This window comes from Falco punctatus (assembly GCF_963210335.1).
Source record: "Falco punctatus genome assembly, chromosome: 7".
In the NCBI taxonomy this organism is placed as follows: domain Eukaryota; kingdom Metazoa; phylum Chordata; class Aves; order Falconiformes; family Falconidae; genus Falco; species Falco punctatus.
The window spans coordinates 42,704,070-42,723,387 of NC_137587.1; the positions used below are offsets into that span (position 1 = coordinate 42,704,070).

At 38.9% G+C, this 19,318-nt stretch overlaps 1 protein-coding gene across 4 annotated transcripts in view; it reads right to left on the reverse strand.

Annotated features, from left to right (window-relative positions):
* PPP2R5E (protein phosphatase 2 regulatory subunit B'epsilon) overlaps positions 1 to 19,318 on the reverse strand; it is a 91,789-nt gene that overhangs the window by 38,104 nt on the left and 34,367 nt on the right. For all 4 annotated transcript variants that reach the window (XR_013929508.1, XM_080395862.1, XM_080395861.1 and 1 more), the window contains exon 3: positions 9,405 to 9,601. Coding sequence is in view for 3 of the 4 variants with exons in the window: in XM_080395862.1 (XP_080251988.1) it covers positions 9,405 to 9,601 (197 nt within the window). In the remaining variant the exon portion in view is untranslated. The remainder of the gene's footprint in view (positions 1 to 9,404; positions 9,602 to 19,318) is intronic.

Sequence of the window (19,318 nt, forward strand, 5' to 3'; positions counted from 1 at the left end):
TTTAATTTTCTTTTTTACATTAGGAGTAAAGATAAGCTATATGGAGCCAAAACACAGATACTCTCCTGAAAAGCACAAGCAAAACAGGTTATCTTTAAGTGTTTTCCCCAGGTTATCATAATTTTAAAAGATGTGTGCCATTACAGTTACATTAATCACCACAACACAGCACGATAGCTCATTTACATGCAGTGTCAATTTATAGCATGCTTATCTAAATCAGTAGCCTCTGGGTGGCTAATGTTTATAAGCCTCTAAGGGAGAACCGAAGGCAACAAGTTCTTCCATGCATGAACTGCCCAGCTGTACATCAGAGACTTCGACAGCCACCACACAAAGGCAGGAATCGGCTACAAATCTGGAAGGAATAATTTCTCTTGGATAGGCATAAGGTAGCTACTTAATATTTATCCCTGGGCTCCAGCAGCATGCCAAAATTCCTTCAGCTGGATAGCTGCATCATTTCTCTTCTGACCTCTGTTGGATCATCAAGCCAAAGGCCAGCCCTGCCAGCCTGTGCATACAGCCCCTGATGATTCTTCTCCCACAGCCACCACAAACGACTGCTGGTCAATACTGATTTCCACCTCCCACTGATTAGGAACGCCTCCAAGCCCAGATGATATTTTTGCAAAGCAAATTTGAACTCTAATATTCTAGAAAGTTGTGTCTTGACAGATCTCTCCTATTATGTCCTCAGAGACATCTGCATGCTGTCCTCCGTGACTGTCCCTTCCAGAAGCACACACCAAACCGAGCGTAGAAAAGGACATCACTGCTCCCCCTCTGTGCAGAATCTGAACATTCAAGCAACCAGAAGTCAGTTTAACAAAACCAGTAAAATCTACCCATTGGCACCGAATCTAAAATTTCCAAGATCAAGTTGGGAATGCCAAAATGATAGATTTTTAAATTGGAGATGCCCAGAAACCTCTAAGTTCCATGTCAGTGTGTCAGTCAGGCACAACTTCGACCAGAAGCAAGCAAAAACTTTTCCAGGCAATTACAAGTCAATGTCAAATTGTTAAAAACAAGAAGATCGGGAAGGCTGCTCTGATACCCCCGCAAAGAATGAGCTGCAAGTTCTGAACAGAGCTGATGACCAGTACCTGGCAATGCAGAACCCAAAACCATGAATATGCTGTTAAAAGTAACAAGCTTCAAGAAAACCTTGATTTTATCATCACATTTATATCTGAAGTAATTTTTAGAGAAGAAAGTACTAAAACCTTAAGTCTGAAGTCAGCAATAAATGTTCTGAGAAGTCCTCCCTTTGTCCCTCACTGGACTGCTATAAAAATGACAACGCAGTAACAGAAACACCTCACAAATTCAATTTCAGCTCAGTGCTCCTACTCTGTGCTGTTTGAAACAGAGATTTTTATCAGTAATAGTTTTCCTGAATGGAGCCTGAAGTGAAAACATACACACAGGGAAGCTTAACACATTAGCTATACAAAACCAGGGGAAGTGAATACCCAATTAGCCCACAGGGAACACCTGTTGTATTACCAGTAGCTGGAACCACCCAAATAAACCCCAGGTACATATGGAATTGAAACCAAGTATCTCTGCACACACCGTATTTAAACTGCTGTGCATATTAACAACATCCAGTAACAATAAAATGTAATTAAGCCATAACGTGAAGCCATGCCAACTGGGAGACAATGGCCCTTAATGGACTCTAATCTTGTCCTTCTGAAATACATCTGCATACGTTTATCTTTTTGATATTGTTTATGCATTTATATATTTTAGAGCCTGATGTACTACTGCGGTCACTCAGCTATATTCTCTCTCTATAAACCATTGAATCATTCTCAGAAGTTTGACTGAAGTACATCTTGCAAAAAGCAGTATCTAATTTTATGTAAAAATCATAAATGATTCCACCAGCACTCTTTTCCTGAAGTTTTACTACTATTAAACTACACCACACTGCTGCTGATTTCAAAGTTGAATCTGCCTGATTCCCTGTTGATTCTCGATAAACCACCAGATCTCTTTACTTCTGTATATATGTTTGCATATGCAGTATGTATGTATTTATATATAGACATGACACTTCCCCAACTTCTGTGCTGGGAAATGGCAAGAAAGAGCTTTTGAACCCAGGCAGTTGTTGGTTTCTTTCTTTGTTTTTAATCCTGTGATTATTTTTGCTTCCTTCCCTTGAGCTCCCACCTGTACACAGCAGGTGCACTGGGGTACGTATAAAAAGTCAGACCACCTCCCTCTTGTTTCCTGCATGTTCCTGTTTTATTTTTTCAACATTCACTTCTTTGAACAGTGCATTGTACCAGAAACTCATATTAAGATACTCACAATAGTAATCCACAATGCTTAGGTCCTTTTCTGCACCACTGCTTGCCTGAATACAGCCTTTCAGAGCTTAATATTAGATGCCTTCTTTTTGCCCAGCAGCATTAATTTTGACTTGGCTACATTCAAATGGACTCTGTTGCACTGTGAACACAGTCAACAATCCAGATCACACGGTGGGGGAAAAAAACGTTCCTCTCATCTTTTCTTGACCTTTAAGTCTAAAAATTCAATCTGCAAGAATTTAGCTCTGGATCAGGGCTCCTAAACTTGTTAGCTTACAATTTCCCACTTCGGCAGCAGTAGCAGCTTCCATCCATACAGATGAGCAAGCAGCAACACCAAGATCCTTCGGCTATGCTCATAGGAGCAAGTCTGTAGAACAGAAGAGCTGGTGCTCTGGTGCAATGACCACAACATGTACGTTTGGAGGGAAGAGTTTCTTTCTAGTGATCTCTTGCACTGAAGCCCATTAGCAAGTTGGAAAGCTTAGGTACACTCCTGGAGTAGGCATTTATCCAAAAGGAAGAAAATTTACAAACCCCGAGACTCCTCCATCACAAGCATCGAAGTGGAGTGAGGAAAAAATGGGAGATCCACTTCAAGAGCACATTCACCATCTCAGAAGTGCTAGCACAGCCCCATCCCCAGGCAGCCCCGGGTAGACTTCTCGCTGCTGGAAACTGGAGCTCTGAAATTCCACTCTAGGTCACCTAGACCTCAAGCATAACCGTGCACCCTACTACTAATGACCCTATTCACTGCTACCTCCGTATGTAACTATGATTTGAGATGATCCAATGGAACAGTTATTAATTTAATGTGTGCCCGGTTGATACTATACAATACAATCTAAAAGCATCATAGCAGTAAGTCAAGTATCTTGGACAAATTCAAAGCACAGTACCAGCAGAAAGAGCCCCTCGTCTGTAGAGCAGGCATCAGATCAAGTGAAAGCCTGCCAATACATAAACTTGAACTCTAGACAGCATTACAAAACTCATACTGTCTCAGACTCCAAAGTGAAGAACATAACAAAAATTCAAAACCCAAGGAAACTATCCCCCAGAAGATTCACATTGTGCTTAACTACAGATACAATGCCTGAAAAGTATTCAAGATGACACAGCCAAAATGAGGGGTTGGGGTGCACATTCCTTTGAGATAAAGTAAATAAATAAAGAAATAAAGAAATAAAATAGCTGCAGTTCGAAACAAGTACTTCTTGGAACAAAACTATTCTTCCAGTTTATTTCTTTGCTCTAGACCTAGTCACTGTACCATTATGCAGATAAGAGTCTGACGAATGAGAGGCCTATGTAACCAACAGGAGGAATAATGGATACGGGTAAATGTAATTACATACTGTCGGGAAAAATTATTAGGAGCAACTACTGCAAGAGGAGCTGCCTCCAACTGATATTTTGAGAGGAGTACAGAACATCAGAGCCTCTTCTTTTAATAAGCATTGTGGGTTTTGTGCAAACTAGGTGTATAAAGAACATGAATAATAAAAAGCATCTAACAGCAATTTGGAAATAATGCGTAAAAGAAACTGAAGTCAGATTCTTTTCTTGCTTCTACAGAATTGATAACCCTCACAGTAAAGAAACAAGAACACAATTTAAAATCTGATGTGATTTTTACCTTTTTTTTTTTAACTCTGATAGCATGCTTGCTCCATCATGGCTACATCTACATGGCAATTTTTAATCAAAGTCCATTTTGGGGGCATCAGAGGACATTGCATCTTCCTTTCAGCATTTGGGATGGTTTCAAACAATCTGTTCAACTTCTACTGATTCAAGTTGAGTTTAAGATTAATTCCCAATATTTTACAGAAATCTTGAAGTTATACAAGAGGCATTATTTATCAATTCTTATAAGAGTATATGATTTATTTCCCTTAAACTCAGAATGACATTCAGTATTATATTTTTAAATATAATGCAAGAACCAACAGGAACATATGCACAGGGTTTTAGTTAAATCAAAAAGGTAAGACTGAATGTAAGTAGACTTGCATTAAAATCTCTATCCAAGAACATTTAAACAGAGAAAACCCTAAACAAGATGAACATTTAGCGAGCAGGGTGTCATACTTAGTCATATGTTATAGCTAAAGCTATAGAAAATAAAGAAACTCATAATGCCTATGAAGTCTAACAGCTAGAACACTTCCTAAAAATAGGTTCCTTAACATACTAAAAAAAATCATGGCTTAACAAGATATTCTTTATGTTTAAGGTCTGTCACAAACTCCTGATCAGACTCTGCCCTCACATCTGTTGAGACAAACCTCCAGTAAAAAGAATGTAATCCCTCTAGATTTATATCAGTAGAGAAATTAATTAAAAAAAAAAAAACAAAACAAACTTTAAAATGCAATTCTTGGTATTTATTTGGTTATTAATTTAACCAAGTTTCTTTCATTGTGTTGCTCAACATAGCTTCTGAGCTGCAAGACATCTAATATGGTTTCACTTTGGCTATAGAGATTACAGTCTTATTTTACTTGATTCATCACTACAGAAAAGACAAAGATGGTAACATGAAGCACAAGGCATTTCTGCACTTAAGAGGAGAACAAACACTATTCCATTCTAAAAGGTGTATCTCAAAAAAGTTTCATTAGCAATCTCTTAGGGGCTGGCAACCATTCACACATGCTGCATAGACATCACAGTAAAGTTTAGGGGGTGGGTTTACAATTCTTGAAGCAGCAAGCAGGAGAGCTGAAGTGTTGCTCACCAACAGAGAGATTCATTCAGATTTCTCAGTTTAACAGCTTGTCAATTTTTCCCCATCCAATTTTTTTAAATGAAAGAAATCAGTTTCCTCAATCTGTGTCTTAATACCCAGAAACTACATACACCCTTTAGGATACCACAGATAATAACAAACATTCATTTCATTCAACTACCATCGTTTAAGCTACCAACAAAATCAGCATCATTAGTTTAAGCCTCCACATTTTGCTCAGACAGGAACAAATTTTAGATTAAGTGTCCAATTATTGGCTCATAAAGTCGTATTACTGGCATTTCCTTCTTAGCAGAGTGTGGACTAATTGGCAAGGGCCTTTTTTCCTAAGACCAGCCTAATTTTAAAAAATGTCATATGCCCTTCTGAACAACACATCAAACTGCAGGGGAAGCACGCTGAGCAATACCTTCCTGAATAAATCTGTCCAGCTTATGGCCATTAACACAAATCCCAACCGCTCTTCCCATCAACCGATATTGATGACAGTGACAATGCCACTGCAAGCTTGCTTTGGTGGCCATTAGTAAATTTAATTATTTTTTTCTTTTTAAATAACCAGTAACATGCCAAACGCTTCTGCATATACCAAGCTAAAGACAGTGGCTTAAAAAAGTGGACATGCACGCAGGCTGACGAAGAGCCAAGTGATCCCACATTTAGCTATATACAACATCACATCATAAGTTCAAGAGAACAAGATGGAAATATGTGATACTGCAAATTGGGGATGAAGGTTTTAATGGCATGTATTTAGGATTACTGGAAGTAAAAATATACAGGAGCTGTTATGCTGGCTATCACAAACGACTGTTTTTGAAACCCGTAAGTCATAACACCTCCACATTCTAGAAGTAATTAAAAATCTCAGAGTTTCTGAAGAATTTTACAGGCAACCTTTTCTATCTTAGTATCTGTAAAGCCAATGAACAGAGAATGCTAATATAAACGTATGTTCTAAAACTTTAAAACAATAAAAGGCTCTTCCACAGATACTACTTTTTTGGACGTTTTAGAAACTTAGATTTAAGGCAAGAAAAGACTTTGGCCATTAATTCTTCTTTGTAAATATTAGTAACTTTTTAAGTATCAGCTTCATACTGGTGCGCCTTTTTTTCTGCTCCGAAATGATGCCAAAACTCACAAAACACTTCTTTCTTTTTCCTCTATTTACAATACTTCCCTTCACCTCCAAATAGCCCAAAGGGCTAAACAGGAAATATTAATTCCTGGATTCATAAATATTAAATATAACAGGGAGGAGGCCTTTCAAAGGGACAAAGAACACATGTGCTCCATTTTGATCAGCTTTAAGATACTGGTCTTTCAATCAAAACACTCCCGTGACAATTGTGGCAGGCACGTCAACAGGGACATTGATTTGGTCGGGACATAGATCTGTCTTCTTCACTATCATGACAAGTGTGAGATTGCCAATGTGACAGTTCCTTTGTGAACACAGTTGGAGACCTAGATGAAGACCCTCAAAAGCAGATAAAGGCGGCAGTTGCACTCATGAAGTCAACTGTGTGCAGTTATGTCTGTCTCAGTATACGATTACAAGCACAATTCTGCTGGAAACAAACACATGCACTTTTTGCAAAGGGCAAGTTACACCAATCAGTGCTTCAGCACAAAGTGACTAATGCTGTCTCTTCACCAGGCAGTATGTGCTGAAAACTTTGTTTTATAAAATATTGGAAGTCCTGCCTTTCCCTCTAGGACCTGTATAACTGTACCAAAGTGATGGGAGAAGTCTTACTTTTATAGGCAAAGAACTGGAGGGAAAATGGTATTTGCACCAGATAGCCTATCTGTAAAATACAAAATACACGCAACCCGCAAAAGCCTTGATGATGTGCTTTAGTAGAAACGCTGCATTAGCATTCGTTGGGATGATCGACAGAAATCACTCATGCATTTGCCATAGATTCATTCACATAAATTCAATACCAGAGTACAGCATCCTGCTCACATGGAATAAAACCACCAAAGTGTTTTTCCAAAAGCACATGCACCAAGAACGCTGCTGGCTGGGACAAGCACAGTTGGGGCGCTCCAGCTGCCCAACAGCTTACACTTTCATGGAGCCACAAGTGTCTGTTGCAGGCTAGAGTTTCTTACAGAATTTAAATATTACAACTGTCCAGGAAATTCTTTAGGAAAAAAACATGTCCACCTCCCTAATTACTTAGGCACCTTTTTATTTGTAAAAAATACAGGTCTGGGCAGTCAAGGGCCACTGAGTAGCCGTGAACAGGACTTGAGAATATTCTCAGTCCTCCCCTGCTTAAATACCCTGAGGCACTGAAGAGAAAACATAGCTTGAGGTCAGCACTGGAGCCCAAATGCAAGACATGATGAAGAAGGGCATGCATGATGCAATGAAAGGATCAGGGGAACACTGGAGGAAAGAAGATAGAACAGCTTTCCATATCCAAAAATGAGCTAAGCTGAAACTGGAATTCCTGAAGCTCCATTAGCAAGCATCTGTGAAGTCCACTGGAAAAATGTACACTGTATCTTTACTTCCAGTGACTCCTCCATATCAGTGTTACAGACCATATTTAAAAACATTATTTAAAGCCATGCCTTTCAAGCTATGTAGGCAATGCATCATTTCCTTAAGATAAAAACTGTTTTGTGAATCAATGTGACTGCAGGGGCAGTAGGACATGCTAGCAAACAGGTTTTGCATCTCTTCTACAGTGCAAGTTCAGCCTGAGTCATAGTTATCATTTATGATTCAAACTGAACTTCATGAGCAGTTACACGTGAAATTCTGGTTTCTTGGGGCCCAACCTAAGACAACACTAACTTGCAGAGTCTTTATTTTACAAATGTTGCTGCAGTAAACAACTATAATCGAAGTCAAAGCGAGAACACAACCTCAATAACAGAAACCCATTAAAAAAAAAACAAATACCAAATTCTCCCAGGAGGTAAGTTTGGAAGCATCTCCTACACACAGGAGAAGTACCTAACTTTATTGAAGTTACCTGCGCATCAGTGTCCTGTCTATACAAAGGGTATGATATAATTTGTTCATCAAAAGGGGTACAAGTAAGATTAAACTAACATTTGCAAACCATTTAAATACTACAGTGCGGCACCAGCAGAAGAACTGAGCAAACAACCAGTAATTCTGTATTCGGACTGGTATTTGAATGGCAACCACATGCTGAACAAATAACATAACAGACTGAAAAACACAGAGTTCATTCAGTAGATTGGTCCAGTAGAAAAGAGAGAAAGGGAGGGTAAGGAAGAAGGGGAAGAATCTGATCACATAATTATCGGCTTTTTAACAATGCAAACACACAAAGAAGCCATATTAACATTTTTCTATACACCCTTAATTCTGTTTTTCACTATTAACTGCTTGATGATTCTGTCACAATTTACAGCTATTTTTAAGTATTACAGACAAGCAACACAGCATGTATCTGTGTGCCAGCAAAGAAATGAGGAGCACATATAATGTAATGTAAAATCTATTCATGTTTTCCTTCTTACAGCACATAGCCAGTGGATTCCATGCTCACACAGTACCATTAGAAAACCAACATCACCAAATCTATACTTAACTAATTGCCTTCTCATCCAGATAACAGGTTAAAGGGTCCTGTATGGTAGTACAGAATAAACATTTTAAAGCAGTGATTGATTTTGCCAATCACAATGAACATTCTTCACCACATAGCTAGCATCTGGTACTGTTTCCATTTTTACATTGAAAACACTATTTGACAATTTGTATATACAAGGTATGGCTTTGTTGTTGAGTAATCTTGCTCGCTCTAACAGCAGCTGCTATGAATCCACGTAATAAACCCAGGACATTTTCACACTGATCCTATACAACATTTTTAGCATTTATTATTTAAAAATCATTACCTGTGCATACCTTAGGCTATCTCCACCTAAAGTATACACTCAAGAGCTTGGATGAAGTTCAAAGAAAGGTAAGGAACTTGCAAAAATTATTCCATTATTCATACGGGGCGTGGGGGCGAGGGAGGAGAAATGTGAGGGACACTGATTTTATGGCTGCTGGCTTTCTCCATCAGGAAACAATCCAGGTTTCCTTTCATACACTTGTTACACTGTAATAACCATCATCTACCTGACTTTAATTAAGAATATATAAGAATTAATATTTTTGTCTTTGGAGAATTATCCTCTAGTGATGTCTAGTACAAAATATAAACCAAAGGCCTTATTTAATCCACCTACTCCAGGGTTCAATTTCGCCCACAACGCACATCTGGAATTGCAAGTGGATGTAAAGAGACCACGAGAAAGAAAGAACTCACCATTCTAACTACTTCAGGGTAAGTCTGCTCTGTCAAACAGCCTCTGCTTATTGTAATGTAGTCCACCAGTTCATTAAGAGTGGAGCGCTTGTATTCTTTCATTTTAAGGTCTGAAAGCGTGTCCATGAAGTCAAAAATGACACAGCACTGTTGAAGTTTCTTTAGGAACAGTTCAGGCTGCTCTGAAGATGGAACGTCTATGAAACAAGAAAGGAAATCTTGGTGAGTCTGGCATCTTATTATACAAAACAGGATTTCTTTTTGAACATAAATTTCAAAGGAAAGCAGCATTCATAGAATTTTGTAAAACAGAGCTCAGATTAACAAACGAACCATTTATAGGAACTGTATTACTATTGTATGTTTGAGGCCTTGAACAACATAGTGCGGAAGTGATTTAATCATCACCTGCTATTAAGAAAATTAAGTTCACCAGAAAAGTCCAGGCTGAAGTGGAGAAGGCAAACACAACAACATTCAAGACTTAATTCTACGATATACCACTACATACACTGGCGGCTGACATTCACCATCGTTAACTTACACTCCAAAGAAGGATGAAAGAACTGTCAAACACATCAAGCTTGAGTAATTTGTATTTCTAAAAACACTGCGTCATTTATAACCCTATATGAATGTACATGAATATGTATATGAGTACACAGCAAGACTATAATTCTGCAAACAAGTTTTCAGATTCAATCATTACCCCCATGTGGACCCTTTCCAAAGCAAAATCAACTTTACTGAAACACAGTGAGGATTTTTTGCTGTACTATGAACACATAACATGCGTTAATAGGGACATTTTCACACGAAATAATAGTATGTGCTTGACCAACACAGTGAGCAGAATGTACTACTTACTGCTTTTGCACTGTTTTCTTAATTCTCAGCAGATAAAAGACTTAATACTAAAATTAACGTCAACTTCTTAGTGGTTTGTTGGTTTACCAAGTGCATCAAAAGAGTACACAGAAAGCTTAGTTCATCTGATGTTCACATACACAAGAGGCTAACAAGAGCAGAAAGCTGCAGAAATGTAATATGCATTTTTACTCTGAAAGTACCCTGTCAGACTAGCGGGTACTTCAGTTCCTTTGATCTACCTTCTGGTTTTTCTTTCTTTAAAGGCACAAATGGTCCATCAGCACTGGAATCCAGCAGACGACCTTCCAAACCACAATACAACACATAAATACATTTCAACTAGAAAGTGTTAATACTAAAGGATTGATGTTTATTTCTTAAAACTTGGACATACTAGTAAAAAAACAACCTTAGACAGAACTTTCTGTTGTTGAGCTAAGGAATACTTGGTAAACCCTGGAAGCTGTCAGAAATTGTATAGTAGTTTTAAGGACAAAGTACCATGAATTTGTTTAAATTAAAACCATGTACACAACAGTTACTAGGTTCAAGTTCAAAAGACCTATGAAATAGTACAAGGTCATAGCACACAACCGCATATTTAAAAAGTACTGATAGAAATGCAAGGACCCCAAGGCACTTCACATCAACTCAGTGCATTGCTTAAACACTGAAAAGAATAAATACGGATTGCAGATGCTACATGCTTTCTGACCTGGCATGATAAAGCACAACAGTTTATTCAACCTTTTTTTCTGCTCACATCACTGCAGTAGTGGCAGGATTCAATAGGTTAGCAAACTGCATCATGCAAAGTACAACCAAGACCTTGGTAAAAGTCTAATTGATGATACTAGGCAGCACACACCGATCTCATATTTATTAGGCTTGGGTAAGCTCTACAACAGCGGTGTCCAAAGGAAATTAAGCAGGGGGAAGCAGTTAGTTATGATACCATGCTTCTTATCATTGGAATCGTTCACCCCACGTTCCCAAAGGCTACACTTATCTGTGGTACTGAAGATGCAACAAACATGGTCCTGCAGAACCCTATCAAGAAGAGCTACACAGGAGAAGAATCTCCCCCAAACACCTCTGGAAAACCAAAGGTCCCCAAACCAGGTCACCCTAAAGCCATTCCACTGGCCTCGAACATGTTTCAAATGCCTCACAGCAGGCACTGCTGAAACCTATGATAAGCCAAGGGGTCAGAGAAACTCATTAGCCTGCACCCATTACAAAAAAGACCACTTTTATTAGCAACCTTTCTAAGGTTACAGCCTTACAGGAGATAAAGAGCCTGGGGAAGCAAAGTACTTGTGGATGCTTTCTTGACTACCTGCTGTCAAATAATACAAAAAAGGAGAACGGACTTCAGAGTTTACTGTTATTAGCAAGCAGGCAACAATTAATCAATTAACAATTTATTCCAAAAGACAGATGTAAATACAAGCTGGGTGTGTGGGGGGTGGGAGTGGGGGGGTGACAAAAGTGCAACCAGTTACTTGTCAAGAGTATTATTTTTAACTCTAACTTCCATTCTTTCTTATGCCATCACTCACCACAGAACATGAAAATATGTAAATGGTATCAATAAAATCTGCAACGTTATATGAACATAATGGGGTCTGGGTTGCATTGTTCTACATGGCTCACACACGTTTACTTTGACAAACAAGGGCATCATAGTCAAAGAAAAATACAGACTGCACACAGATGGGAATCCATTCAGATACAATTCAGCACAAGTTATAACCAGATTCACATGACTCCAGATCACACTCATGTTAAGGTAGGGTCAGTATTAAATAAAAATTAACAAACAACTAAAGCATTAAAATAACTGACAGAAGTTTGGTTTTCTCCAGTTAAGTATCTGGAGGTGTGGGAACAAAACAAAAAAATGTAATTAAGTTTTTCTCAAGAAAAAACACTCTAAAACACTACAAAAAATTCATGCCAGCCTTACTATGTCAATAAGCCACACAAACTACAGGGGCAAACTAAAAACAAACAAACAAAAAAACCAACAAAACCCACCACCACCCAATCAAAAAACCCACAAACAAACAGCAAAATCCCCCAAAGCCCCACAAAATAAAACTCCACAAACCAACTGTTCTGGTCATATCTGGTTTTCTTTATTAAGGAAATTGCCACTCATACTACAAAATAAAATTGTAAGAAGTTTCACTTAATATTTCTCACCGTTCTTGGGAATTCCAGGTGACTTGGAAACAGGGAAACACTTAATGCCTAAGTTTTTTCTACTTGGTAATGTGGGAAAAGTATGTAAGAGTAAATTTTAGGGGGTCTTAATAAGTATAGCACAAGAAAAGGGCAGCAGAAATCAGCAAAATCAGTATTTCATGTTCCCAACCTTGACACAGAGGCCATGCCATTAGCTAGTCTGGGTGGTGGTTTTTTTGATTGGTTTTGGTTTGGGGTTTTTGTTTTGTTTTGTTTTCCTTTATCCTCTAATGCCTCTTTCACAGCTGTACAAACCTTACTGAAAGGTCACTAAGAATGGACTTCCCCAGCCATCTTCATGCCACTATTCAAGAGCAAGGAGCACACTAGTACTTGGGGTATGGACGTATTGAGCTCCACAGCAGAGCTGAACTCCTTAATGCAATGACTTGAAATGAAACGCGCTGTCCCTTACAGATGTTCACAGTTAGTTGATGAAAAACAGCAAATCATTTTCTTCTCAGCAGACGGATACTCAGAGCTTTCAATGAATTCTGCAACAGTTTACTCTTGTACTGACGCACAGCCAAACATTCAGGCTGCAAAACTTAATAACCTGCGATATTACCATCGTGTCTACTTTCAGTTGGAAGAACTGATAATTGATCATCTGCTCTAATACATCTGTGTAAAAACCTATAGTACTTCAGTATTAATCTATAACAAAATCAAAATGACACTACTAGGTGGTGTGTGTGATTTATGACCAATGCACAGGAGAGCATACATTTATTAAAATCAAAATTTAAAGAAAGATAAACTTCTGTCTGGATGACTGTGAGAATTCTCATTTTCAGAAGGTCTTTGCTACAAGCTAACCTTCAGGCTTGTCAGTTTTCTCTTTAGCCATTTAAAACTGTATAAAGCTTCTGAAATACACCTGGTATTCAAAAATGCAAAAAAGAAATTGGTTTAGTGAAAGCAAGTACTAATATATCTGAACAATGATAATGAAGATAGAATCTGAGCCTTTAACAAAATCAAGTGTTTTATAAAGTTATCAGAAAAACTGACAAAAAAATACTGTAATTTATTTTAGACATGGACCAACAAATGTTACTACAAGGACTGACATACCAATTCTAAAATGGCCAAAGTAATTCAGTTCCTCTCTTAACAGCCTTATTCAAAAATAATTTTAATCCAACCAGCCCATCCTTTCTCACCAGTCCTGTCTGCAGCCTCTGCCTTTTGCGTCCTTTTATCAAATAGACATAAAAATCTGACAGCAAACTTTTACTGCAAGTCTAACATATATAAAAATATTCATGTTTATACTGCATTCATATTTTAATTAATTTACAAATATATGATTTTGGATTATAGAAAACTGAAACTATGCATCAGAGCTGCAAAATAGCATCCAGACAACTGAGCTAGGGTTCTCCTCCAAGTGCTAGTGAAAAGCCAAGAAGGGGGAGATGCTGAGCACCTGGCTCAGTTCCTGATCCACTTCAGCCTGTAGTTTTGCAATGAAGGGTATGATGCCGGGAAGTGAAGAAGTGAAAATGGGGGAGGGACTGAACTCCTTAAACCAGCATGGCAGCTGTAAGGAAAAGTCAGCGGATTGCAGACACAAGACAGCATAGGGCCTAGAATTACAATAAAACAAGACAAATGACACAGATTACACATAAAATATTAAGCAAAACCAAGATATGCTCACACATGCAACCCTGCACCCACATGTATACTACCAGAACATTTATTAATAGCTAAAATCAACACGGCCTCAGAATAACTATTGCTTCCAGTGTATATAGATTACTGTTATTAATTAGCTTGAAGATTACTTTTGCATAAAGAACTAGCATCATCTTCTTGTATGACAGTAAAAGCAAAGAACACATTAAACATGAAAAACAAAAAACATACTAAGAATGAAGTATGTCCAGAATGGGGGATAGTCAGATTAATAGTAAGTTTTTTACTACCATAAATTTTTAGAACTTCCTTACAACTTCCCAAAATCTGAGAATGTATTCACTCACCTCCAACCACTGAGATTGTTTCCCATATTCTTTCCCAATCAACTTAATGGCAAAACAAATCCCCTTTTTCTTCAGTTTCTATATCTTCCAGTTATTTAATAAACCTAGGACTATTATTTTCATAGTTAAGTATCTTGGTTTGACCCCAGCCAGCAACTAAGCACCAGAGAGCCACTTACTCACTGCCCCCACCCTCAGCAGGATGGGGACGAGAACTGGGAAAAATCTAAAACTCACAGGCTGAGATAAGAACAATTTAACAACTGAAATAAAATTAAATATAATAACAACAACAACAACTGTAATGAAAAAGAGAGAGAGGGAGAGAGGAATAAAATACAAAAGGGGGGGAAAAAAACACCAGACACGTGATCACAATACAACTGCTCGCCACTCAGCCAGTCCCTGAGCAGTGACCCCAAGGTCACAGCCAACTCCTCCAGTTTGAATACTTAAATACTCAGCGTGACGGTCCATGGTATGGAATATCCCTTTGGCTGGTTCGGGTCAGCTGTCCTGGCTCTGCTCCCTCCCAGCTTCTCGTGCCCCTGCTCACTGGCAGAGCATGGGAAACTGAAATGTCCTAGACTTAAGGTAAGCATGACTTAGCAACAACTAAAACATCAGTGTCTGATCAACATTATTCTCATACTAAACCCAAACCACAGCACTGTACCAGCTACTGAAAAATAAAATTTTTCATTTTAAAAAAAATGAAAAAAAAAAAAAATTAACTCTATCCCAGCCAAACCCAGGACATTAAGTAAAATGACTTTGTGACATAATAGCTCTAAAAAACCCAAACAAAAAAACCAAGCTCTAAAAAAACCACTTCTGCTTTGCTGTCACTCACCAAGCCACCAAGTTAAGCATAACCAGCTACTGAACCAAGGACCTACCTGCAGAAAGTAGGCAGCAGTGCATAAACGTCTTTATGTCTACATCTTTCCCCCCCATAAGTCACTATGAAGATTCTGTTTTGTAAGAAGCTAACATTCAAGTTCTTAGTCAAATAAAACTTGCAAATTTGATTTTGAAAGCCTTCTGGTCTTCTTTGAGAAGTTCACTTCTGCAGAAGGTTCAGTAACACCCAGCCCAAAGCTTTCAGCAACACAAGGTCCTATCATACATATACCCCAGCACATAACGAGCCACATTTCTATAAGCCACTTTTCACAGCAGATAATTGTTCTTAACATGCCAAAAAGTACAACTGTTTGCCCTCTCTTTCTTACACACACCTCTGGAGAAAAGTAATCACTATCCTGATTGCATTAATTCAATTTTCCTGACTGGCTGTCAATATTTTGAATGCTTTGTTAAGTCAGTAATCATTCATTTATAATAGGTGCTTTTTTCAAAGCTGCTTTCCCAACCCATTCTCTATACTTAATAATTACAGAGGCAGGGCAGCAGTTGGGCACCAAACATGTAAAGTCTAACCAGTACCAACATTATCCACACAACAATAAACACAGCAGGACAAACTCAAACCGACTTTTATGAGCGAACATGCACAAAAAGCAAAGCACAACATTAACATACTGTTTCCAGCACATTCAAAAATGCATGATTAGAAGTGCAACACCGGACACACTCCACCACTTTTCCTGATAATCAGGGGCTTTTCAGATAATCAGTCACAAAATTGAAACTATTCCCCTGACCATAAATTTCTCCCTGATCAACCTGAACGAGTTCTCACCAAGTGGAAGTCTCCTGGGTAGCTTCACAGGGGTCATGGATACTGCAAATCCCTCTGCTGCTTGCTGATACTCCCCGATCACTTCACAGAGGCCTTCAACAAACACCATTTACTGGGATGAGTAGTTTGAAAGCAGTGTAGATCTACCACTTGATTTGAGTGCTTTGAGGCATATGGAGTAGCATTACAAGCAACAGGGGATACTGCTTAATAGATATACTCTTAAGACACAACAAAATTGTATAGCGTGGACAGACTTTTAAATGTATTAATCAAAATTCTGCCTTTACACATGTATGTAAAAATCTTACGAGCTTCAGTCCCTTAATAGAGAACCCATAGAGGAAGAGTTGCCCTTTCCTTCATCGCAAGACCAAGAACTAAAACCAAACTGACAATAAAAAGAACTCCAATAAAGCATATTTTTAAGAAACAGACTTCTGAAGTTCATGAAACTTCAATTAACTTTTTTGCCTACTGGCACAGCAGACATGGCGCAGGCAACAGTGCAAGCCCCCTCACTTTCACCCATACGGCTCAACCCAGAGCCACAGCAGTCAAGGTTTCAGTGAGAAGATTCCTTTAGGCTACGCTTTGGCAATCTGTGACCAAAACTTGTTCACCCCACCACTGCCCAGTGGTGTCTGCGCTGTGAACATCTTTCAACTTGGGAGCAGACCATGACCACAAGCTTGGTTGTCAAAGCTGCTGATGAGCCACCGCAAAATACTATTACATCCACACCCAGTGCAAAAGGACTGTATTAGCGCAAATCAGCACCAATGATGTGTCACTCTCAACCGAGCAAAGAGCTTCTAGAGTGCCCTAGGTTTTACAAGTCTGGGTACTCTTACTCATCGCTAACCTAACATGATGAATCCGTTATGAAATAAGCAGCCAAAGAAATACATAATGGATAGTGAAAATACATGAGCAACTAATGGAAGACAAGACCACCAGGGTATTTGGGTATACCAATGGCTGTTCCAGGTCTCTCAAAAATAGAGGCTTGCAAGATACTTGGTTGTTGTCATGGTTTAACCCCGGCCAGCAACCAAGCCCCACGCAGCCGCTTGCTCACTCCCCCTCACCCAGAGGGGTGGGAAGGAGGATCAGAAAGAGATGTAAAACTCCAGCGCTGAGATAAGAACAATTTAATATGTAAAGCAAAAGCTGCACAGGCAAGCAAAGCAAAGCAAGGAATTCATTCACCACTTCCCATGGGCAGGCAGGTGTTTGGCCACCCCCAGGAGCGCAGGGCTCCATCACACGTAACGGTTACTCGGGAAGACAAATGCCATAATGCCAGATGTCCGCCCCTTCCTTCTTCTTCCCCCAGTTTATATACTCAGCATGACGCCATATGGTATGGAATAACTCTTTGACTAGCTTGGGTCACCTGTCCTGGCTGTGTCCCCTCCCAATTCCCTGGGCCCCCCCAGCCCTCTGGCTGGCAGGGCCCAGGAAACCGAAAAGTCCTTGATTTAGCATAAACACCACCCAGCAACAACTAACAACATCAGTATGCTACCAACATTGTTCTCACATCAGAGCCAAAACACAGCACTGTACTAACTGCTAAGAAGAAAATTAACTCTATCCCAGCTGCAACCAGGACAGCTGTATACAGTGTCCCTCACGCTAGCGCTAATAATCACTTAATAGTAACCGTGTCTTTTCATAATCAGGTAGCAGTGCCTTCTGCCTTAGGTAAGTCGACAACACTTTTCAACCCCTCATTCTTCAATGAACAGGAAGAATTTAGACTAAAGGAGTAACCCAAGACAGTCCTTACCCATTCTGCCTACAAATACATTCAAGCCAAAAATTACCCTTATCAAAGATGACAGCAGACAAAGTATGGAAACGGATTCGAATGACACAGATTTTAGAGAAAAACTGATGGGAGAAAAGCAAGTGGATGAACATACCAGAAGATTTCAGAAGACATGGAAGAACAGCAAAGCAGCTGTGAATATTATAACAAGGGGACAGAGTAGGAAGCCAAAGGCGGCAGAGCTACAACATAAAAAAGTATTAAAAGACCAAGAGAGGAAAGCAAATGAGGTAGACCATGAGCAAGAGACTTGGAAAAGACAGAGAGGAAAAAATTATTTGGTGAATAGGTAACACAATAAAAGTAGCAGGATACTTGGAAAAAAATAGGGGCTCAAAGCTCCAAACATCAAAAAACGGGGCTAGATTTGATTAAGCACCTACATATCTGGAGGTTCCTGACACTCTGTGACACCTTTATTTATGGTGAGTTTGCCCAGACATCAAATTAACACTTTTTTTCACTCCCAAGCTGATCACAGGTTTTGTATGTTGCTTTCTCCCCCTCCCCCCAAAATTTTTATTGATATTTCAGGAACAATGATTAGCAATATTTTTTTTAATGGAAGCAAAAAGGCTCGCAAAAATACACATAAATACGTGGCATAAAATCCCTAAATAAGACAAAAATACTTTGTCTGAAACACTAAGAATTATTGTGGCAAATTTTCCTGGACTGACTCAAGTTTCTTTTCTACTGGCTCAGAAGTTCATGCTAGTTGTTTTAAGTAGGTTATTGCTGAATTGCACTTTCAAAGTACAAGCTAACCTTCACTCAGAAAAGCGAAAGTCACCAGCTTGCTGAACAGTCACCAGAGAGCTGCTGTCCATGTTGGTCCTGCTACCTGAGAATACTGACCCGAGGTAGTGAAGGAATTATCAGGATACCTTTACCACACACCTTCTGCCTAACCTTCTACCATTAGATATGAAAGACATAATTCTAACCTTTCGAAGTCTTCTACAAGAGGAAGAGGAAAAAGAAAAAAAGACAGATTTTAAATGTTCTTAAAGAAAAACAAATCATCATCTTCTACTTTCTACATTTGTATAAACATAAGCATACATCCACTTACAGGACTTGTGGTTGCTTTGGGGTTTTTAATGTTTGTTTGTTGGTTGGTGTTTTCTTTTGCTTTATTTTTAGGCAGTGATCCATTAATTTAGCTAGGTGTGTAAAAAAACAACCCAATACTATGCTGAGAGACAATACCAAACCCCAGGACAATCAGCTCATGCTTTGGTGCTCCCAGAGCTGTATT